Source organism: Xiphias gladius, chromosome 20 (assembly GCF_016859285.1).
Source record: "Xiphias gladius isolate SHS-SW01 ecotype Sanya breed wild chromosome 20, ASM1685928v1, whole genome shotgun sequence".
NCBI lineage: Eukaryota > Metazoa > Chordata > Actinopteri > Istiophoriformes > Xiphiidae > Xiphias > Xiphias gladius.
In genome coordinates this window covers 691,388-716,500 of record NC_053419.1, presented here as the reverse complement: position 1 = coordinate 716,500, position 25,113 = coordinate 691,388, and the positions used below count along the sequence as shown (strand labels likewise).

The 25,113-nt window shown below is 37.5% G+C and overlaps 1 protein-coding gene across 1 annotated transcript; it reads left to right on the top strand.

Moving 5' to 3' along the window:
- The first annotated feature begins 540 nt into the window (after positions 1–540).
- Positions 541–23,585, top strand: LOC120806342 (E3 ubiquitin-protein ligase LRSAM1-like). Its single transcript, XM_040157397.1, has 15 exons — positions 541–616; positions 1,335–1,457; positions 4,799–4,938; positions 5,083–5,127; positions 5,947–6,017; positions 8,436–8,535; positions 8,687–8,774; positions 8,944–9,018; positions 11,242–11,322; positions 11,665–11,760; positions 12,955–13,053; positions 13,133–13,264; positions 13,724–13,790; positions 16,445–16,650; positions 19,720–23,585. Exons 1-15 carry the CDS (start codon positions 614–616, stop codon positions 19,840–19,842), a joined length of 1,449 nt encoding a protein of 482 aa, XP_040013331.1. The 5' UTR covers positions 541–613; the 3' UTR covers positions 19,843–23,585.
- Positions 23,586–25,113: the final 1,528 nt, after the last annotated feature.

Sequence of the window (25,113 nt, the reverse complement as noted above, 5' to 3'; positions counted from 1 at the left end):
AAAATCAGTGACTATGAAAAGAGAAAGGTATGTGACTCCAGCCAACACAATACCATCAGATCTCACTCCAAATATCCATAATTTTTAATTTAACTCCTAAACATCAGTAGCTTTGCCCAGGCCTAGCCCATCGACTTAAGACAGCTTAGATGACTTTTCCCCATTCCACAGCACGGTATAATGGAGGGATATTTTTCAGTAACTGATGGCAGGAGATCCCCATTTGTACTTAAAGCTGCACTAATCAGTATTTTTTTAATGAATAATGGATTAAATGACTATGTATAATGTGAGAGGTGGTTCAGTCTTAATGCACACACCAGCCTGGTTTCAAGCAGCAGCAAGCACCTGTTTAGAGTAAGAATGCTCTGATACACACACTACCCAGCCCCAAATAGCAGACAGTTGGTACCAGCTGGTGAGAATCTGGGTGAAGACCTACAGTAAAACTTTGGCTGCACTGCTTTCTGTCAGTTGAGTCTTTGAAGGATGTTCCATTTCAGGCCAGACTGAACCAGGAAGGTCAAAGCCTTTTTGACAGCTGATGGAGAACACCTGCTGTGACATTACTGATTGGGTTGAGATCTGAAGGGCAACATTATTAAATTATAATATGGTGGGTTTACAAACCAAAAGACACAATTTTTAGTCAAAGTTAATGATGTTGAGACACTTATTTATGCCCATTTATGCCATTTCATAGCTTTGCCCATAGTATTGTTTGTAAGAAAACAAGAAAACAAGTACTTTTCAGTTTACAGTAACATCTAAGAACAGATTTATTTTCAATATTCAAAGAGAGTTGATAGTCAGTTAATCAGCAGATAAGGTGTAAAGTATAAACATATTTTCTCAGAGGCCTTTTGTTATTAAGCTTCTTATTGGTTACTCCTATTGGTTACAGTCCAGACCACAAGTATTGGTCTGGACTGTATAAAGTTTGGACAGTTACACATGTTTTGTTCTTCAGGCTCTGTGAAACTAATGGATACTACATTAAAGTGCCAAGACTGAGATTTAATTTGAGTAGGTTTACGTCAACATTGAAAGAACTGTGTGAGATGTAATGTGGCGTAGTTCCCAAATTTGCAAAGGTTCAAAAGTAATTGCACTCTTGGCCACTAAATGGCTACTATCAGCCATTGGGTACTAAATGTTTCTTGGGCAGCTGTGTGTCGTTTCAACATAAGTTGACTCAGAGTTGATTGAGAGTTTTTATTTTTACCAGCTGCAGTGCAGGCGTGTAGCAAAGTTTAAAAGTTAAAGGTTGTTCGAAATAGACACACATGTATAAGTAATGTGTACACACACTGACTCACCCCTCCATCCTTCAGGAGCAGAAGCAACAGGAGAAACTGGCCTTTGAGCGGCACCTGGAGGAGAGGCAAAAGGAGCACACCCAGCTTCTACTCATGAACACGTCCCGCAAGGAAAACATCCTCAACTCAGTCCGACAGGTACACTACATGCTTAGTTGCTCTTGGTCTTACATTTTATAAGACCATATGTGTTTGGTAGATATGAGATGAGATGAATTTAATTTATTTCATTGATTCTTCAACGGAACTACAGTATATCTTTGTGTTGAAATTAAAGATACTCTACCTGTGTTTAAAATCATTAAAAAAAATCCCCCAAGCTCACAGTTGATGTTTTGAAACTCATCTGTGAACTGTGTCGTCTTTCAAGATATATTGAGCTGACTGAGCATTTTGGGGTTTTGTTGGTGCTGCTCGGTCCTTTTAAAGGTGCTATATGCAAGTTTTTGCTACTGCTACTTAGCCAACATTAGCACTAACAGCTGTTTACTTAGTACTCTAGAAGAAACATCGCTACTTCAGCATCAAACTTCATTCCCTTACTCGCCAAAAGCTGTCTCCAGTGGTGGAAAGCAACGCCAAAGCTAAGGCTTGTTTTGCTTCTATTTCTATCACTTATTTTCTTCTGCTGAAGTTAGTAGGCTAACCAGCTAGCACCGGCCTGTCCTGTCTCGTAATATCTCTTTGCGATAGTGAGTAACTGTAGCGTCCAGTCTGCCCTCAGCCCAACATGAGGATATAGAAGTATGTAAAGTAATGATGTTTGATGAGCATTAGTACAAAGTTATGCCTCTACATTATTTGTTTTCTCGGACAAGCAGTAAAGAGAAGACTCAAATGTGTTCAATATACAATACTTATACAATACTTTACATAGCCCGAAATGCAAAATCTGCCTCAAAGGGCTTTACAATCTGTACAACATATGACAGCCTCTATGTTAAAACCCTAGATTCAGTCAACAAATCCCATGAGAAGATTAAAACCATAGTTTCCTACCGTGTCCATGGCACATCAGCCCCAAAGCCCATTTATTCCTACTGAAGACAAGAATCTTTATAAACAGCTCACAAGTTTGTACTTTCATATTTTTTAACTTGAACTTTTATTTTGTTTTTTTCCAACAAATAGCAAAAATTAAGCAGTATATTTCACCTACATACCAACATAGATACTTACACAAGGAAAAAAAAAAATTTAAAGACACTAAAAGTATAGTGATCAAAATAACGTAAAATAAAAATGAATAATTAAATGAAAAAGATAGTAATAAAAAAAGCTAGAGGGATTATGTATTGCTTAGTGAGATGAGGTTCTACAGGATAAATTAAACAGAATAAAGTATAGTTCAAGCCATCTATCCAAGAGAGTCATAAATAAAGGAAACATTTCACCATTTATGGTGCTTTGGGAGTATGTCGTGAGATTCTGGGGAAGGTAAGTATTTTACGAATAATGTCCATTATGACATTCCACATTTGTTGTTTCTCATTATAAACTTTTGAAAGATTAGATGCAGCTCCTTCCATCAAGATTGTCTCAAGGAATGTTTAAGCCATAGTCCCTCTTTCAGCTGATCTGTGTCCTTCCAATTCGTTGCTATCAGTCTTTTAGCTGTCATGCATCTGGTTGTTAAAATTTGTTAGTTGTGTTTGGACCAGGTTTCTTCAACAGCGTAATTCAAACGTCACACTGCTAGATCACAAAGAACAGTATATGAAATAATCTTTCGCAGGGATTGCATAACATTTTCCCAGAAGGTTTTAACTTTAGACCACGCGCATACCATATGATAAAATGTACCTTTATCTTGTTTGCAGTGCCTACAAAGAGCAGGATCGGACACACCCCTCCTATGCAATTGAACAGGGGTGAAATATGTTCTATATACAAAATTATAAATGATCATTTTGTTTTTCACTGATTTAGATACCATGTGAAGTGTTCTCCAGATATGATCACATTCTTCAGTTTCGAAGGATATCCCTAAGTCGGTTTGTTTTGTTCAACACTGGGAGAGAGTGTTGTTGAACACTGGGAGACTTATTATTCTTAAAACTGATCATGTTCTGGAAAATTTTCACAGTGGAGCAAGAAAACTGAATTAAAGGGTTATCAGTGTTCTTACATAAGGGACTATACCATAGCCTTTGGAACATCTGTTAACTTGTCTAAAGCTTCCTGTTCTATGGTTTCCAATCTTGTGTCTCTTGAATTAAAGCTATAACCCAATTTCAAGGATATCTAGAGTCAAATGAGATATAATACTTACACAAATTCAGAAAGCCATGGCCCCCCTTTTCCCCTATCTACATATATGTTATTACAGCTAACCCTAGGAGTCTCGTTACTCCATTTGAACTCCCAAAAATATTGGATCAATCTCTTTAAAAAAAACTTTAATCCAAGGGAAGGGGAATAGCTTCTGTGAGGAAAGTAATCCTCGTCTTTAAACTATCATCTTTAAACTATCTGTTTTACCCCAAATAGTTAGAGGGAGAGATTTCCACCTTTCAGTGTCATCTTTGACATTATTTATGATTTTTTTCAAATTTAATGGGGAAATATTCTATATATATTGGATTGCATTCCATCGGGTGACCCTTTAGAGGTCAAATAAGCATGTAATTTATGGAAGTTAGCATTTAAAGGTAAAGCCTCAGACTTATCTCACTTAATCTTATATCCCGAGTTGGTTCTGAATTCCTTCAAAGTCTCAAGAATATGTTTAATGGATGTCGGAGGATCTGATCATGTTAGCAGGATATCATCTGCAAAAAGACTTATTTTCATCTCCATAACTGGGGCTGCAATTCCTTTGATATTGTGGTTTTCTCTAATCAATGTGGTCATTGGTTCTACTGTTTTCAACAGAAAAACAAAAAGCATAGGACTCAAAGGGCAACCTTGAGGCATCCCTTGTCTAGGTTTGAATGTTTGAGAGATTATGATATTTGTTATTATTCTGGCTTTAGGAGTTGAGGATATCAATTAAATATAATTTATAGTTTGTACTTTAACTATTTAAAATAATTTCCTAAAACGGCTCTATGGAGGTCTGTGGCAGAGAGGAACAGAATATACTGTATCAGGCTTTGGATGTTCACAGGATACTCGATGGTAGGTACAGTCATTGTTGGTTTTAGTTTTATCATTGGAATTTGCTGACAGTCCCAAAAATATAGAATATCACCAGACCTGTCCTATAAACATTAAACATAAAGTGACGACTGAATTTATTGTTTCAGCAGTTGTATATTGTTGGTTAAAAATACATGGGGTATTGTTTTTAGTTTGTTTATTGCCTATTGTGGAATGTTTGTTTCCATTGGATGGCACTCACTGCCTTCACAGTTTTTCATATCTGTCCTAAGTACCTGAATGGCCAACTTCTGACCATTAATGGTTGAATGGCATGCTCATGAGAAATTGCTTTCCCAATGTCTGAAATTCAATTTGTGTGCCTGTCTGATATGTAGGAGCAGGAGCGTATGGAAAAGGGTGTCAGCCAGCAGCAGAGGGCTCAGGAAGCCGAAAGGCTGGTGGTGCTAGAAAAAGTCCGACAAGCTGAAGACAGCATCAGCAGCCGTATTAGCAATATGCTGATGGACAACAACCGGTAGGACCTGAAAGAACTGGCTGTGTTTTGTTGTAAAGAGAGTGTATGTGGATCCGTGTCACATACTGTATTAGATGCTTTATATATAAAGTGTCCACAGATGCATCTCTGCTAACTGCAGTGTATTTATTTCTATCTTTCCAGGCAGAAAAAGAGCACAGAGTTTCTTCAAGCCATGGAGGAAGATCGGTGAGTGGACAGATTCATAACATCCAAATCTAATACAGCAAATAGATTTGTGGCACTCGAATTGATGGCAACATTCATGCAATTGTTTTCCAGTTACCAGACTCAGCCTGTTTATAGAGCACTTTCAGAGTAAGATTCACATAAGTGCTTTCCAGGGGAAGGAAAATGAAAACAAAATGACAAGACACTGAAGGCTTTAAAAACTTCACCTTAAACTCAAAAACTTATAAATTAAATTAAAAATAAAAGAGAAAATCCATTCTGTAAAATTCCTTGGGTCCTCAGCAATGCACCTAAGAAGTTTGAACTGGGTCGGTGATCAGTTGTTGAGAAAATCAAAACAAGTGAAATTCGCATAAGCCTCAGCTGTACTTTTTTTTAAATTTAATGCTAATTAGTAAGTTTTAGCATGCTAACATACTGAACTAAGATGAGTAACATGATAAACGTTATATCTGCTTAGACCAGCGTGTTAGCATTGTCATTGTAAGCATGTTAAATATGCTGACCTTAGCATTTAACGCAAAGCATCTTTGTGCCTAATTACAACCTAACAGAGCTGGAAGCTTAGCTATAGGGTACTTTATAAACTGGTCTGATGGGGTATCATTGATTTCTGATACTAATTTCTTAAATTTGGATTTAGATTTTAGATTTGTTGTCTGTATTTCATTACACAACTTGTAGATTAATTGTAGCTGAGGAAGAAAGTAATTGTGATTTGTACAACATTTTAACATTTCACCTGTCTGGCACCTAGGTTAACTGGTAAAAGTCAGCAAACCATTACTTTAAAAATGTTGTTGACTTCCACCACAGGATCCGTATGGAGCATTTGACTGCCATCACACAGGAGGAAGCCAGTTCACTGAGGAAAAGGGAGGTGGCAGGTAAGCAGCTTGGCTGAAGAACTTAAACTGAAGTTGTTTTGAGATGTTGTCTCAAACGACTTTTTGAGACAAATTCTCAAAAGTGGGGTGCGTTTACAGTTAGTGGTGCCAACTTAGTGCCTTTGTCACTAGATTAACCGTCTTTTCTTATCCCATTAGCGACTTTTTTTTTTTTTTTTTTTTTTTAAAAAGCACATAGTGACAAATCTATTGACTTTTTGGACAAACTATAGCTACTTTCCTTAGAAGAGAGTTGGGCTTTCCCTCCAAGATGCACGCCTCTTTATGTGTCTCATTCAACTGACTGCACAGCAGCTGACATGAGCCTCCAACTTTCTCTGTGAGTGATCATTTTTCAAGTAAATATAGCCGAAAACACTGGTGATTCTGTCAGACGACGTCGTGGTTATAAAATCAGGATCTTAGCGGTGCAGAGCAGCAGCTTGGAAATTTCTCTAAAGTGACTGCTTGTTAACATGTAGTCTTAATAGGCTGTGTTTCATTCACTTTTTCATACTTGTTCCCTCGCTGAAAACAGAAACAGAATACACGTAAATGAGAACAGCTATATTGGGAATTCAGCTGTAAATTACTGTATATGTGAGCACAGAGAGTAGGAGTGAAGCAAACAGATAAAGGGCTGAAACTGGCTACTACTACTGGGCAGGATACAAATACAACACGATGACATCATGAATATGCTAATAAGCTTACTACGTCATCTAGTGACAGTTAGCAACTTTTCGAGCAAGCTCTAGCTACTTTCCATTGAAATTAATTTCAGTTCCACAACAGTTTTCAACTACTTCCCCAATTTCACACATTGGCCATACACGGCCATATGCTAGGTTTTGACCTAGTCTTCTTACTGTTACAGATTTGCTGGGGTGTAAGGATATCTTTTCTCCTTGTCATATTTGATATCACAACACAGTATATAAACACAGTTGGCAGTTTATTAGGAACACCTAGCTAAAATTAATGCAGTCTAATGCAACAGTCCTGCGTTAAATTTTACCTTCATGAAGTTTCTAATTTTCAGTTATTAATTAAATTGTTTTAAAGAGGTATTGATAATTTTGGAGGAGGAAGTTTGTGGTGCTGTCACACTATATTATATTATCGATATAAATGGGTTGGAAAAAACAATAAATAGACCTGTCTGTATAGCTCAATACAAAACTCTAAAACAGTTTCAACATAAACTGAACATTAGAACCTTCATTAGGTAGGATTTATTACTGGACTGTTGTATTAGACTGCATTAGTTTTAGCTAGGTGTACCTAATAAACTGCCAACTGATTGTGTATATTCTCTGTTTTCCGATGTCCATATCTTTCAGGCATTAAATAAATTCCACAGGCTTCTGTGATATGCCTGTCTGTTTGTAATAACCTGTAGAGAAAACAAATATTAACTGCAAGGACAGCGTGAACCAGACTCACATAATTGTGTGGACAAACAATGTTACGGAGTTCCAAAATTGACCTGACTTTATATCTGCTGTTTTTTTGTTTTTGTTTTATTTTTTCTCAGTAACATTGGTTGGATGTCAAAAGCCAGGATGTGCTGACATTCATGGATAAAGTGTTTTCAACAGTATAGCTTATGTAGGTTTGTGGCTGGCTATGGTCCCTTTATTTTTCACAAACTGCAAATGCAGAGTTGACTTTTTTGTGCTGCTGATCAATTGTAAATTTAACAAAACTCGTAAAAGAATAAAGAAAAGGCTCCAGTATTTATTTTGAAGCAAATGCTTATTTTTTCATTGTAAAAAAATCAATTTCTCTAAAGGAAGTGTCTTTCTGACTGTCTAACACTTTGGACAAGGTGCAAGATACCTAATTTTGAAGACTGGCTTGAAATACACTCAATTTTCATAATCCTCAGAGGATAATTTCCAAAAGTGTATTACTTCTACAAAAAATATGTATTCAAATTTATTAGGTACATTAATGGTCCCCAGAGTATTTCCATTTCAGACATTCCATGTCCTACCCTCAAGCAAAATTTTGGTACAGAAATGTCAAAGTCATGTGTGAGTTTATTTAAAAACAGTGTCTCTGTTACATAGTCCACCAGTAACTACTGACAAATTTATCCTTACACTGTAATATGTCTGAATCAGTATATATCTTGGTAACATCTGTTTAATCAAAAATGTTTATGTGCTTATGTTAAAAAATGAATATCAGCCAAAATATCTTTGATTCTTTATTCTCAAATATTGATATTGGTATCTGCCTCAAAAATCGAGTATAGGTCAATCTCTGCTCTTAATATTATCTTTTTATTCTTTATCTCCCTGCTTGTGGACTTTCCTTGTATTCTCTCCCCATTTTTTCCTCACACGACATTTTCTTTTCCTCCAAAATCTTAACCCAACTATCCCCTCTCTTTTACTTGTGTGTTTGAAGCGGCCATGCAAAAGATGCTATCAGACAGCTGTGCTATGAGCCTCCTTCAGGAAGCCAGTGACTGTCGCAGAAGGAGCCTGGTATCTGAGGCCTACAGGAGGTTAAACAAGCACACACACACAAACATACAGACGCCAAATCTGAGCAGATGGATGGTAACATTGCAAACGTGTGTGGACTTAATAAATCAAAGCTTTGATAAACATGTTGTAAACTCAGCATGTGTTTTCTCTCCACTTGTTCTGTAACAGTATGGAGACTTTGGACAGGAAGTTTGATAAGATGTTGTCCCTTCAAGCTTTGGACAAATCTAAAGCCATTGCCCACATCTTGCAGGAGGTATGTGGAGCCGGAATATGTCTTCTGTAGCTGCCTAACATTTTCCTTCTTGATTTCGCAGTTGTTATGGGAGCTTGGTGGAGAAATATAGCTCAGTGTGAATAGGATAACACCTTGAATCAGCAGCCAGGCTCAGTAACCTGTCATGTCCTCTGACTGTTCTCTGCAGGAGGAGATGCAGAAAGCAGCGTTCCAGGCTTTGCAGCTGCAGAAAGATGCTGTACATGGCTACATCCGCAACCAGGTCTGTTTGGAAGGGTGGAGATAGGTGGGGTGAGGGTCAGATCTGTCACAAGTCTCCTTCAATTTAAGGCTAGTTAAACAATAGAGCAATAAATTGAAGAATTAAATGCATAATTTATACTTGTAAATAGTGAGAAGAGATGAGTATGGTTCTGGTGATGGTGTATATTATCTTAACTATTTCTTATACTTAACATCATGACCACTAAGATTTCTTTAATCTCCCAAAAATGCAGAAAAAAAACATTAGCTATTAAAAATCCCTCTAGATCTCGATCCATTCCTTTAGATCCTTTCTTAGTCATTTTATTTATAGAAAAGCAAACGCTCGAAATAATTTAATATATGGTTCTAATTTAATATATGATAACGTTCTATATAGCTAATGTTACATTACTTTTTAAACTGTGACAGACTTCAATTATAATATACACTGAAAGTAGAAAGCTAGTTAGCATAGCTTGCTAATGTTAGCACTGATTCCCACGAGATGTTACGTTTAGTGCATGTTGTTTCAATACCTGTTCAGTCATCAGCGGTTCCTGCAAACTCAGTTGCTGTGTTATTCCTGCTTTAAGGATCCTTTACACCAATTGATTTTGGGCTGTCTGAGTCGACTGACAATCGTGAGAGAAGCTTGGTAAAATCTTTGATCGTCAATCCAAAATGGTGATCCAAGATCTCACTGTGAGACACGTCCACCAATGGCAGATTTGGAGCTTTTGGTGACCAAAAATATTTGGCATTCACTGTAAAATCTGGAAGCCTCAAATTGATATTACACAGTCTGACACAGACTGCGACTAAGATTTTATTAGACCCTGCTCACAGCGTGACAGGTTATCCATTTGTGTGATTGGTGTTACTGCGCAGTCTAAAGGCACCTTAATAGAAAGGGGGTGTTCTAGCTAGTGTTTGCTGTCTCATTCATAGGTCTAGATGTGGTGATGGGAAATGATGAACTTTCAAAACTCCAAACAATAGGTAGTCCTGTAACCTGAGTACTCTCAGTCACAGATAGGACTAAGCAACAGTTAACAACTTTGCCCACTCAGCCTGTTAACTGCCTGTCAGGCTGTCAAAATTAAATTGATATTAGAAACAATTTTTATTGCCCAGTCACACAGATATTGCTCCAATCAAATTACAGTACAGATATTGTCTGTTTTTCTTCTTTTTAGTAGAATTATCTGTAAGTAAAGACAGGTTAAATATTTTTTTTTACCTGAAAATGCGGAGCGGGTTGGGGAATGTTTTTCAGCTCTGGGTAGTGTCTGGAATCTACCTCACAGGCAGCACACAGCCCAAAGAACTTCCACCATGTGGATAAGGCAGTGTGTATGTTAGCTTAGAGTCAGAAAGCAAAAAAAACCAAAAAACAAATAGAGCAAAAAAAGTCTGCAGATTACTCCCTACTGATGTAAAGTTTTTTTCCAGCCCACAACATAACTGTTTTTATTTACTCTATCCACTATAATCACCATCATTTCCAGCCACAGGAGGCAGCTGTTAGTGAACAAAATCTGATTAATTTAATGTACACCACCTGCCCAGAACCAAACAGCGGAAAGACACCATTAACAACCAGATGGTGAACATAGTGGAGATTTCAGCAGACATTTCCTTCAGGAGCTGGTGGAAACCGAAACAAAGCTAAAAGTCAAGTGAATATTGGACTTACATTTGTCAGGTGAATATAAACATGACTCGGTGAATGCTTATGTTGCTCCGCGTCTGCTAGGTGTTCAAATACACAACTGCTAGCTAGCACATTAATCATTGCAAGTTGCAAAAAGGCAATAAATGTCACTTGTTTTCACTGCCCCTAAGTGGCCCAAAAAAATCAGTAAATGTAGGTTTAAGGAAATCACCCAACCTGATTTGGAGATGTAAGTGACCAGACATTTGGTTTTCTCATGGACTGTTAGGAGAGATAAAATTTTGCTGGTGAAAATGAATATAAAGACTGCAGACACTGGGCATTATTGTCAATTCTTTCGTTCTGTTTTTTCATTTTTCTTTCTCTAATTTCACCAGCAGCCTGGGCATGGCATTTTTACTCATACTCATCAATTACAATGTACAGATTTGTACCCACAAAAACCCTGTGTAATATTACCTACACACAGAAGATCATTTCATCAGTGTTTTCATCCTGACTTTGCGTTCAGCAGCATGTCTTTTCTCCCTGCTAGTATCATGTTTGCTTCTCCACTGTCCCCAGATCAAGCTCATAGAGGGTGAATTAATGCAGATGACTAAACTCGAAATTAAAAAAAGCAATCTGGATGCTGAGAACCTGCAGGTGGGTATCACTGCTGTCTTTCTTTGTCTTCCCACATTTACTTGATTTTTTTTTTTTTTCTTCTTCTTGTTGATTACTATATCATTTCTTTTGGTTACTTCCATGTCATTGCTCCATGGCAACAATTTATCATTGTATATGGTTATGTTAAATAAAATAATCATAAGTAAAGGGATCCTACATACATAATTTAAATTGAGTGATAATAATAATTATTATATTAATCATATCAAAGGCAGGCTAGTGTTTTATTTTTAGCATTTTGACAGCCTTTACTAATGGAAGTGTGTTGTCACTCTACCTCATATAATGCTGCTATAATGTGTGTGTATGGGTGTGTAGGAGGTTCTGGTGGAGCAGCGCACAGCTCTCAGTGATTTGTTGCAGCAGCTGCTGAAGCAGAGGGATCAGAGAGAGCAGGAGCTGCGGCAGATTTTGGTAAGGAAATGGCTGTTTTGAGCAGGCCTGAGTGGTCACTACTATGGACTAACAAACACATACAGTATGTTTAATATATACTGTATAGTTTTACTACCTGGTGCTTGCAAGGCCTTTCTCCTGTGATAATGGTAGCTGAAGTGACAATGAAATTAGCCCTCTTTATCCCTCTCACTTTAAAGCAACAGGAAGAAAGCAGCTTAAGAGAGATTAGTGCTTGAGTTCACACAGAAGGAGTAACATACTGCTATACTGTTTATGAAACTAGTTAGCTAAATTATTTTTGCACAAGTTATTCTTCGTCTATAAAAGACTAGAATGGTCATAATTATTTTAATAAAATAGACGATTTAATTAATTAATAATTAAGTAATTTATTAATTGACAAAATAATATATAAATAAGTGATTAAATATATTAAGAAGAAATTAAATATATATAACATAAAACATATAAATACATCCTAAATTAAATCAATAACTATGCAGTGAAATAAATAAGTAAGCATTGAAAAATATATCCAAATAAATGTGTATCTACTGAAATGAATAAATATCTGTTTATTTTTTTGAAAGTCCATGCCAAATCGATTTATATGTTTTAATGAATACCCAGCAGACTGGCTTTTTCATTCATTTCACTGTTTTCTTTTCTTTTTTTTTTTCATGAATTAATTAATTAATTAATTTTTCCTCCCACAAAGGCCTCTTTTATTTATTTTGAGGCAATTGTATTTCAGGATGACACTTGCTCTGTCACTCGTCAGCGTTTCAGACAAAAGACCAGTAGATTGAATGTGAAGTCATCACTTGTCTGGTCAGGTCAGTCAGAAACCCAGTTGAAAATGAAAGAACAGAAAGGAATCTTAGGTCTGTCTTATGATTGATCTTGTTTAGTCTGTTTCCGAGGGTCACTGTGTCTTTCTTGACAACAGTTTCACCATGTCTAAAGTCAGGTAAATTTCTCCCCCATTGCAGTGTCAATTATTGCCTCGTGCCTTCCTCCTTTAGGTCATCAGTTGCTCACATTTGGCTGCTGTTATTTCATATTTACACACATTTCATATTCACATTTACACACATCTGTTAGTGGCCATTTGAACTGAAACGCTTATGATCCCATTTTTTCCTGTTGTCTTTGTCATTCTGGTGTCACGTGGTTAAATGAGACCAGTAATCATTCTGTGTTTTCCAGGCGGAGATTGAGCTGAAGTCTGAGTCTAACCAGCAGAACTATTGGATGATCCAGTATCAGAGACTGCTAGATGCCAAGCCCTTCTCACTGCGCATGCAGGTGCAGAGCAGAGCAGGAAGGATACACAGAAAAATCTGAAAATTGAGCATGCTGTTCTAAAACTGTTATGTTTTCGCAGGAAGTGGGCCTTGAGAAGGAGTTAGTCAACATGTTGTGTAAACTTTCGGCTCAGCATTACCTGCCCATCCTGGCTCGTCATCGAGTGACAACTGAGGCCCTTCGCTACATGAACTCCTCTGACCTCAAGAAGGTCTGTCAGCAACTTCATTACTAACATATTTCTGTCAGTTGCCACTTTGGCATTGGAGAAATGTAACCACATAACACTCAGTTTCAATACCAGCAGACAAAGCAAACTACCTGATGATCACAGTTGAGCATTTAGCAGCTAAACAAACAGCATAAACAGCAAACAACAGATAGTTTTCTCAGGAGTTGGTGAAGAGTAAAACAGCTAAAGGGAGAGTGAATATTGGAGTTACACTCATCAAGTGGACAGAAACACATTTCCAAATAGATGATGATGTTGCTCTTTGTCTACTAATGTGTGAATGACTAGCTGTTTGGTAGCAAGTTTTCCATATGTAAACTCAAAGGTGATTCAGCAGGTGTTGTGTTTACAGCCCCCATGTGGCCAAAAAAATTAATGCAGGTTTAGCACTTAATTAATGTACAGAAAAGTCAACAGTATTCTTTTCTCTGTTTTCAGCTTGGCATTAATGAATTAGGAATCCAGAAAGCTCTTCTGAGCTGGGCTCAGGAACACCAACCTGAAGGTACATTACATACATCCTACATTGCTATATCTTACACAATTATAGTGGCAATTTTGCAATCTGCACTCAAAAAAGCACAGAAATCATCAGTCTCCACCCTGGTCACAAAAAAGCAAAAACGTAATATGTAAAGAGAAGAGTGTCAGTAATTATGATAACGTAGAGCATGCCCCAAAACTAGAGCATGGACAAAAACTACTTACGTATAATTTTATAGGTAGATGTTTCCCCGTTCCCTTCAAGCTTGAGCTTGAAGGAAGCATCTCAGTGTGGCTGTTGCAGTGAAGGAATTTCTCCAGTGGTGATTTAGGTCTTTTTGTCTTTAAATGACAAAGAGTCAATATGGCTGCCATAACTGTAATAAGAAATGAATGAGTACACAAAACACACTGGTTTATCTATCTATTTATTTATTTATTTATTTTCATAAATATCCAAAAATAACACCAGTTTTACCAGTTGGATTACAAGAAGGGCCTAGCCTCATGAAAAAAAGAAAAAATGTGAACATAGTCTTTGTGGCAGTTGCTTGCAATCCCCTGCGGTTGGCTTGTCAGTAGCACGCTATTGCAATATTCCGGTTATCGCAACAGCCCTAAATTTTAACATTTTCTATTTCAAGTTTTCCTCTTTGATTTCATAGTATTTATTAGTCATTTCAGTGTCAAATTTGCTTTTTCAATTTACTTTTTTCTTTTTAACATTTACTTTTGGCCTGATTATTATCTATGTTTCCTCTTTTCATTTTCTTTATGGATGAAGTTATCCTCAATAAATAGGACAGCACTAAACACCAAAAAAAGAAAAAAAAGTAACCCAATCTGCAGTTCTTCTCAGCTCTATTGAGCAAAAATCGTCTTTGTTTTGGTTTTGGTTTTACGGTCTGCAAACTAGACTGAGCTAATAACAGTGATGTGAGAAAATATTAATATTATGTTTTTTTGTTTTTTTTTTTTACTTTAGTTTTTGTTTTTCGGCTGGTCTAATAATTGCTTTAAAATTAGCAGTTCTAGCCAGCTGTTCTGAAATGTGATCGTCAGACAATAGCTAAGGGGGTTAGCATTCGGGATTGCACTATGTCCTAGCTTGAAACTTTTGAGACAAACTACCGATTATAATATCTTAGGTGAAAATCAGACAGGTTTCCAATTTACCAACTATCAGGTGGATATATTTACCATTAATTCATTCAGGCAGAATGAGGTTAATGCTATATGCTGATGACTCATTAGTTGTCTTAAGCCTCAATTATACTTTCTTTTGGATGTGCACATGGACAGCTGTGGACACCACAGATGCATAGTTGTTCTTTTTATACTCTTTCTAAAATGGGTACAAAACACTGCTGCAATAATTTTAAGCCTAACCAAAATGAGAGTCCAAATCACTGCAGTTTTTAAAGATCTCATATTGTAGAAAGTGAAATTTCTATGTCTTTTTTTAATTATAAAGCAGGTCTAGGTGCTATATAAATACTGTGAAAATATGAAAACGCTCAATCCATGGAGAAATGCACCTGAGGTATAGTAAACGATTCTAGAGAAAGACTGTTGATATTTGAACTCAACAGCAAAACAAATGCACCCCTCCCTTCAGTGCTCCTTCAGAAGCTCCACCCCCCAATTCATGGACGTGCATTGCCGAGGCAACTACACAAGGAATTATGCATCCATACAAATAAATCCACTGTGCTAGCAAGCTTTTGTTTTTATTTCTTTGTGGCTGTAAAACCCTTTGCACGTTGTACGGAAAAATACCATGATATAGAGCAAATAATGACACAGCAAACTTTGGCTACAGCTGCTGCTAAGCTAATGACCTCTAAATCGTTGCATTGGCTACCTTTGTCTTTTAGAACTGATTATAAGGTGGTTCTTCTAATCTTTAAATGTGTCCATGGCCTTGCCCCTGTTTACCTCAGCAATTTCATCAGAAGACATCTTCTAACCAGATCACTTAGATTATCACCTGGTAATTGATTTGTCATCCCTACAATTAAGTCTAAGAATGCAACAGCTTTCTGTTACTATGGCCCCAAACTGTGGAATTAGCTCCCTAGCAATCACAAGGTTTTTAAGAAAAATCTTAAAAAATACTTGTTTAATCTGGTTTTTAACTAAGTTTTATTATTTTATTATTTTCCTCCCTTCATTCCCTTTACTATCTTAAGAATATTTTATCTCTGTATTGATCTTATGTCCTTATTGGAATTTTTTATCCTTTGAAGCATTTTTTTAGCTTTTTTTTAAAAGTGTTATATATAAAAGAATATTATTGCTATTATTTAGTTATGACCTAAACATCCCTAGTACTGGAGGAAAGGTGACATGAGCTGATTTTCCATTCTCTTGTTTGATTTTCTCTATGGATTAAATTACCCTTGAAACAGCACAGAGAACAAAAGAACAAACAACAACAACAAAATTAGAAAGCATAATAGAGTATGAATGCAAGGTTTCCAGTGGTCTGAGATGTTTTAAAGTTGTAATTCAGGAGGAACTGGATTAATGTTTAGATAGCAAAAATTTATTTTTCAACCTATTTCAAGAATGGAAGACTATGTTTAGGGCATTGAAATCCATTCATAGTCAAAGGAATCCCATTTAACTTTACGGCACCATTTGCTGTCCACTGATTATATCCTCTTTTACCAGGAGCTTGTAAGGCTGATCACCAGGACGAGGTAGCAGAAGTCATCCCCACAGCTCCATCCCCGTCCTCCCCTCCATCTCTTCCCAATATATCGACTCACCAGATCCCCAGTCCACCAATCAGCCCAGGGACCCCTGTCACCCCCTCAGCCCCCAGCCCTGTGGACGGACCAGGGAGCTCTGAGTGTGTGGTCTGCATGGAGACCGGGGTAAGAAAAACACTCAGCAAAACCAGAAAGTAATAGCATCAGTCTCAATATTAATCAATACTACACTCAGTAATGTTTACCAGTGATAATAACATGTCTAGTACAGGAATGCGGTACCTGAACATTATACCAGGAGTGAGATGTCCCTGGTGTATAACAGAACTATATACAGTCTATTCTTGTTGCGTACCCAGAGGTTCTGTCCTCATTCCTAGGTTGTTTGTACACAATATAAAGAAACTTTATTTACTTTCAGCAACACAGTCAGCTGCTGGCCAAACTGTTTTCACCAGGTTAATTAATATCACAAATATAACCTTGTTTGTTAGGTGGAAAGAATAGTTCTCAAGTAGGCTACGTCAGAAGTATACAGGTTTTGTTTTTTATTTATACATTGATTCGTTTATTTTATTTTCCCCTTCCCACTGGAGTTACCTGTGCTCTTAATAAAACCCTTAATCATTAATTGATGATTGTAGATAGAGTCCACAAGTTGCAAACCTACAGAGAGTAAGAGATTTGTATGATTTGAGTGTCACTGTTAAGTCCACTTGAAAAAATAAAGTTTATTTAGTTTACAATTTGAATTCAATTCACTCCAGTTTTAACAACACAAAAGAAAAAAGTGCGCTCTGGGTGGCCACATATGCCCACAAAAAAAGTCAAAAAAACAAAAAATCAAACCAGGAAATCAGACATGTAAAGTCAGTGTCTAAGATTGCAGTTCAGTTATTCAGCACAGACTATTTGCAATATTTACAAGATACTAGTGGTACCATTGACCTATCTGTCGGTTGAGCAGTCAGTCAGGTTTGTTGCAGCATCGGCATCAGCTCTGCCAAGGCTGGCAAGAGTTCTGGTAAAGCCGGCATCTGCCAGATGAGATCCGACTGGGAAATAAACAATCTTTACACAAATAGCTCCTCCACAGAGGGTTCCTCTAGAGAGTATGCTTATTCAAATCACCACCAGTACAACGACTGGTGAATTACAATGTAATCTGATGCCCAAACTAAATTTGGCAGGATCTCCTCCACTGACCAACAGACACTGGCAACTCTGAGACATAGTAATACACCTTCTGTTGGCTGGCTTCACACTGCTTGGGTAATTTGGGGTGTTGTGATTGGATAACTTGATGATTGTGGGTGTAACTGTTGAAAACATGAATGAACTTTTGACTGGATGGGCAGTGGACATAATTCTGATGGGCAGTCACTACATATTATCATTAACATCTTTTTACAAACTACAGTTAGCTACAGTTAGCTACATGTAACACAAGTTTGGAATTTTTCGTAATTTTGCAGAGGTGCAAACTTTTAGCTTTAATTCAAGAGGTTTAACAAAAATATTTCATTAATCAATTGACAATTGATAAGTTTCAGGGACAGCTTGCTACTTCATAAGAAATTAAGCAGATAAAAGATCTGGAGTTGATTCCACGTGTTGAATTTTCATTTGGTCATTGTTCAGGGGAACTCTCCATATGCGGTGCAAAGAGGTGTTGATGTAAATGAAGGAGGCCATTATTAAAAAGAAAAAACATTAAAAACTATCTGTTTATTGATGATGTGACTGCTGATAGATGTAGCAGGATGAATTCTGAAGTGTATAGTACTATACTATCTGCTCAGATTCAGCCAAATGCTGCAAAACTGATAGGACGCTGCTTCACAGTACAGATGGATAATGACCCAAAACATACTGTGAAAGCAACCCAAGAGCTTCTTAAGGCAAAGACATGGTATATTCTTCAATGGCCAAGTCAGTCACCTGACATCAACCCAGATGAACCTGCTTTTCAATTCCTGAAGACAAAACTGAGGGCATAAAGACCCACAAACAAGCAGCCACTGAGGGCGGCTGCAGTAAAAGGCCTGGTAAAAAATCTCAAGGGAGGGGAAACAGCATTTAGTGATGTCAGTGGGTTCCAGACTTCAGGCAGTCATTGACTGCAAAGGATTTTCATACTAAATAATCCTTATTACTTTTGAGCCTCTTAAAATGGAGGGTGTATGTATAAAAATGGCTGGAATTTCCTAAATGGTTAATGTGATATTTTTGTTAAACCCCTTGAATTAAAGCTGAAATTTCACACTTCAATCACACATTGACGCCTTCGTTTCAAATCCATTATAGTGGTGTACAGAGGCAAAATTACAAAAATTGTCTCTCTGTCCAAATACTTTTGGACCCAACTATATATGATTCTTGGCCCTGGCAGTAAGTGTCAGTTATTACAGTAAATAGTAAGCTAGTTAACTGGACATTGTAATGATCGTAGCTCACTTTAGAGCAGAGGTTTTTGAACTTTGAGGTATGCCTCCCGAGTTGGGTGCAGGAGATTTGGACCAGGAGCACATCGTACTCCTCTGAGTTATAATCCAGTAAAATCTGAACGCACAGACATGATACATACATTTTTATGTGTGTGACTTACACTTCAAGGATATGACTATCTTCCATTTCCTTTGCAAATAAACATCCGTAAATCTGCTTAGAAATAATTGAAAAAAATTATCCTTATAACTCAAGAACTTGCCTGAGAGTTTTTGTCAGTATCTGAGCAGTCCCGTGGCAGTTTTTGGTACATCAATGGGTACATTGAAAACAGGACCTGCTAATAACTTATTCATCATATTGTTAATGTCGCCAATTTGCCAAAATGTAAAAAAATATGCAGGCTAAAAAACAGGGCTCAATTTGTAGCCCACAGCTAACTGACTCCATGGCAAGATTATACGATTTTGTCTGATAGGGGCCCGCAGTGTTAGACTTTGAAAACCCTTGTGTTAGAGCAAACAAACACACTGTTTAATTCATTCATTACACTTCTGGTTGTGTGTGTGTTTCTTTTTTTCCCCCACATTTTTGGAGAAGTGAAAAAAACAAAAAAAAGATACCACCCTCAAAACTCTTTAAATGTAATGCTTTTCAATTCATCCACAAAAGGTACTCATGAAAATACTTGTAATAAATAATGTAGTAATGAAGTGCAAATATTAAATGTTAGCACCAATGTATACCCATTTCCAGATGACTGATTGTGTCTTACCCTCTCTCCAGTCTCAGGTAGTCTTCCTGCCCTGCGGTCATGTATGCTGTTGTCAGGTCTGCAGCGACGCACTGCAGAACTGCCCTTTGTGTCGCAGCAACATATCCCAACGCATACGCCTCTACCACAGCTAGAACCAACTGTACTAATGTCCTTTACCGACTGCCACACTCTTTATTTATGCATGGTCATAAAGCTGCTGTGAGCAAAGCTTGTCATTTATCGAAAAGCTTTTAGCTGGATTTTCAGGAGCCAAGCAACTTTCCTGTATTAACCTAACAGTACCTTGTTATGTATATTAAGAAACAAGTTTGAATAGAATTATTTTAACAGTGTTATTTTTCTGATAACATCATTCACTGGCTCAAGACCTTCTCAATTGATGTGTACCTTTTTTTTGAAAATCTCTGAAAATACTCCTTGTCTCTGTTGTCAACCAAAGTAAGACCTGTCCAACATTTATATAAGTCAACTAAAATATAGTCTGCTGATTGTTGTTGGTTGTTATTATCGTTTGTTGGTTGTCGTCGCATCACCAATGCAATCTTATATTGTTTCTGTTCAATGCATTTCACAACTTGTCTTTTCCTAACTGCCAGAGGCTTGTTTCCCTTCTTGTACTCTCATATCCTCTGTATTTGATTGAGTCATTTATCTAGTGTTAATTGGTGGGAATGATTTAAGCAAATCAAAACAGATTGAGGAAGAATTCATTTCTCAAGACCTTTGTTCTCTATTTGATTTATTCTTGACATCCACCTCACCATGCATGGATCAACCTGCCAAAGGGCCCCGCTGCAAAAATGTGCTGCATGTGCCCTATGAGCACCCACATTTACTCCCACCCCCAATATTATATTACACTACATAGCCCCAGGTTTACTGTGTGGTAATGTAGAACACAAGAAACTTATAAATTTGCATTATGTACATACAATGCTGACGGGTTTCCCGTTTACAAAGGATGAGGAAGCATGCACAGCAGTGGGGCAGAAAACACTTCCACAATATCATAATACGTTATATATGGACATTTTCAATATTTTGAAATAAAGCAGCTTGCTGGAAACCCGTGGTATTACTAGAGGTGAATTTGTCTGTGACACTCATCCTAGCATTGCTTCTTTGCTTCATCTTTTTTTTTGTTTTTTTGGGGGGGGTTTTAAACCACACACCACCTGTAATAGATCTGTCAGCTCTGGCTAGCTAATATATATTATAACACATATTTAGGTGAGAAACAGCAGGTAGTAGCAATGATAATGCTAAACACACAAATGATCTCCATAGGTATAGAGAAATGACCTGTGTGCACATCAGCTGACAGCGGGGGTTAAAAGGACAGAAGCATGCTGACACAATTAACGCTTGCATTAAAGTACTAAAATTGGCATGTTGGGTGCCTGCTGCAGAGGTTCAATGTATCAGTGTACTCATTTTGGTTATTTTAACTTTACCGTATATGAAAATCCTGCTTTTTCCTTAAAAACTGGAAAACACTGGATTTATGCCAGATGTGTCACATTAATTTAAAAACTCATATTAGATATAAGTGTAAACAGGCCAAGCTTCACCCCTGATAAACTGTGTCAATTCAGGATGTAATCAGTGTAGTTATTGATCAACCACATGGGATCACGAAACGACTATGCATGTTTGCTTCAATTTTGTGTCTTCGTAAAATTATAAGCATGACAATGTGATACATTTCTCATTCTAAGCAATCGGTCTGCTCCTCAATTAGTTGCCAAAGATTCACAAACTGAAACAAAATGCACATCAAACACAGACACTGACAGATGTTTGCAATATTCATTAAATAGCCTTGAAAACACCGTGACTGTGTGAGCTGTATTACCTTAAAAGTCATATATTTTCAGTGCTAAACCATCCACTGCCTTTATGAAATCCATGGCTGTGACCAGATTGCTGGACCGAACAGCTAATTCTGCATCCTGAGCTACCAGACGGGTATCCCTCTTGAGATAATTAATATTTTCCACTCATTGCTGGAATTGCTGGGCAACAGTGGTCCAACTATACGTTTTTCTTAGGTCAAAAAAATTGTTTATTGTCGTTGATATGACACGCAGAGTGGGATAAACTCTTATTAAAAACTTCTTTTTAACTAGTCCTCACTCCCACAATTTTTACTTTTCAATTTTTTATCAAAATGTAGACAAATTTGTCCTCTTTCATACATGTAACCTTCCAAGCTAACAGACTTAGAAAGTTTGCATTATGAGCCTCAAAGTAACCGGAGTACCACCCATCTGGCCTGTATAGTCAGTAATGTCAACAGACACCCATTTTCAGGCAGAAAGCTGAAAAGGGTACTTTTCTAACTCACTCTATTTCCCACATTTTTGACACAACCGACATATATTTTATATCAACGCATTCAACATACATCTAAAAATGTAGATATTACGGTCTTTGAGTTTAAAGCCAGAGTTTGACAGGTGTCTCTCGGCTGACTCCTTTCATACTCAGGAGTGTCTCAGCAGTTACCATCACCATAGCAACATTTTACTGCAGTTGGGCACATAAAGCCGATTCAGATGAGCTGATTAGACTGCTTCTCTGATCCCTGTGTTGTTGACCAAACACGTGACTTGCATTTTTGTCAAACTCCTGCTACATACAGTCATGGATATAAATGCATAAGTGTAACAATAAGATGCATATAAATGTACCAGAGTAACAAATTAGATGTAAACAAACCAGAATATAAATAACCTGGATATAAATGTTTCAGAGCAATAATGTGAATGTAAATATAGCAGAGTATCAATAAACTGTATATTACCGCCTAAGAGTTTGGATAATGTGGCTAGCTAGATAAACAGATAGAAAAAGTGGGGTCAAAAGTCAGAAACCTCTTTCCCATTCTTGATACTTGAATAGAAAATGGTCTCAGACTTTTTTTTTAGATAGAGAGAAGTTCGGGAATTTTCTCTGTGGGTTGGTCTTGTGGGGGCCGGTCTTTCCACTCAAGTCCAGCATTATATAGCCTATATACAGATATTCAATACATCATCTTAGCTGCAGTGACATGGCTGCAGTTAGTATCTAGCACTCGTTATGGAAACATGGATAGAAAGAGAAAACCTGCTTCAGGCAGTGCAGACAAGGTGTGGCAAAAAAAGAAAAAGGCTTTGGTGGCTGACGCCGCAAAGTGTGCTAAGATAGCAGATTTCTTTAAGCAGTATGCAGGCGATGATGATTATGTTGATGATACTGCGATACTGATGATACTCCTGACAACCTAAAGTAGGTTTTCTTCAGTCATATGTTTGTGGCATAAAACAGTTGCACACTCCAAATGCTAACATTTGTTATTTCTGAATTTTGTGACTATAAAATCAGGAAATGTCACGCAACTCCCATTTTATGTACACAGAACAGTGAAGGTAAACAGGCGGATTTTGTTTTACTGTTTAACAATTTATTTTTTTCTGTCTCTAGAAGATGGATATGTATAAGTCTGACTCTAAGAAATTTTTATTTGCGTGTGGGTGTGTTTGTTTGTGACCTAAACCAGGGCAACCAAATGGACAGAGTCCATCATCCATGATGAGTAACCAAGCAGCTACCTGTGCCACATGCCGGGGAGATCTGTGTACACCTTTCAAGTATCTTTTCTGTCCTGTTATGTCCTCACCATTCAGTGCAGGATCTCATACATATGAAACCCCAACATTTTACACTCAACTCTTCAGAAGGGAAATCACAAACAAAAAGTATTGTGAATATAGTGTGCTTTCTGTTGGAATATAATATGCTTTGTGTGACATTGTGTAAATATAGTGTGCTCCTATGAATAGAGTCTACTAGTTCTCATTTAGTTGTGTTCAAACACTGTTGAATGTTTTGCAATATCTAAATATAAATGAAGGAATCTCTGTCTGTCTGTACTTAGATTTTCTCAATAAACACTCACCTGATCGACTTCAAACGTTCCGAGTGTATTGCTGAGGACCCAAGGAAATCCAGTGTCGACTATGAGGTTTTTTGGCTGTGCGGTTCTAAAGAAAGTTTAGAACCGCACAAAAACTTACTCAAAAGTGGCCAAATGCATTCTATGCTCATTCAGCAAACACATGCTCTCAATATAGTTAACTCAAGTCATCACAACCTAAAATCAAAGACTATACCTTTGTCCAGGTGCAAACACTAAGCCTCAAAATTGTTAACACACCAATCCGAATTGCAGGATCAATAAATAGGGCCTAGAGGCATGTGCATGTGCTTTGGAACATCTATTGGAGGTAGGCAGAGACTTCTCACATGTGAGCAGGAGACTGCCCTGGTGAATATGGTGATTGCCAATAAGGTCATCAGTTACAGTAACCGCAGTACACAGTCTTCTATTCCAGTACAGCAATAGACTACAGTACTGTATTTGTAGGAAAATGTGTGTTTTTTGACTTCTGTAGAGGATCTTTGAGCTGGATACCATGGCTGACCCACATGAGTACATATTCATCGATGAGGCAGGGTTTAACCTAACAAAAAGGCGCAAATGGGGAGGAACATCATTGTTCACCATGCTATCATACAAGTTCATGACTAGAGGAGAGGCAACATAACCCTAAATGCCGCCATCAGCAATCGTTTTGTCCTCCACCACCATGTCAAAGTGTGGTCCATACAACATAGCACAACTTCACAGAGGTTCAGTATTAGAATCTGCAGATTAGGGTTGGATAATCTGTTTGTCAAGGGAATAGGACCTTGAAGTTTTCAAACAAAAAGGATGATGAAGAGCAGGGGAGTTGTTTTTGGTTCCACTGTGCAGTGTAGAGAATAGGAAATACATACAATGGGTTCATTTGGGTCACTTTATTTTCTGGTCAAACTATAAATGACTTCAGTGATTGATTTTTCTTCCTAAAATTTTCCCAGAAGAGCCAGTAAGGTGGGTGGACTAGCTGAGATGAGGAGACCCTCAACATGGTCCCTGAGAAGCTGCAAAACAGGCGTGCAAGGAAAGCTAGCCGTTCATTTACCTTAATTCAGACTAAATGTCAGTTTGTTACCATGTACTTGTGCTTGGAGTACAAGACCAGACAGGACACACCACAAACGAGAGGGACGTAGTTACTTTAGAGGAAAAAAATTCAAAATCATAGTAAATGATCTGCATCTGCCCCAGAATTTAATGGGTTCTTCCCTGGGCCATGCCCCATCCTTTCACCAAGTTCAGTGCATCAATTCAGTATTTTTTGTGTAATCCAGTTGACAAACAAACAAACAAACAGGTGATAATTAACCCCCCCCCCCAATTACCCCGGCCTTCCTTGAGTATTTAAGTCTCTGTGTTCCCTTCACTCCTTGTCAATTTCTCTGTGTTTATTCCATCATGTTCTCAGTGGATTAGGTACCTATGTTGGCTTATTGGT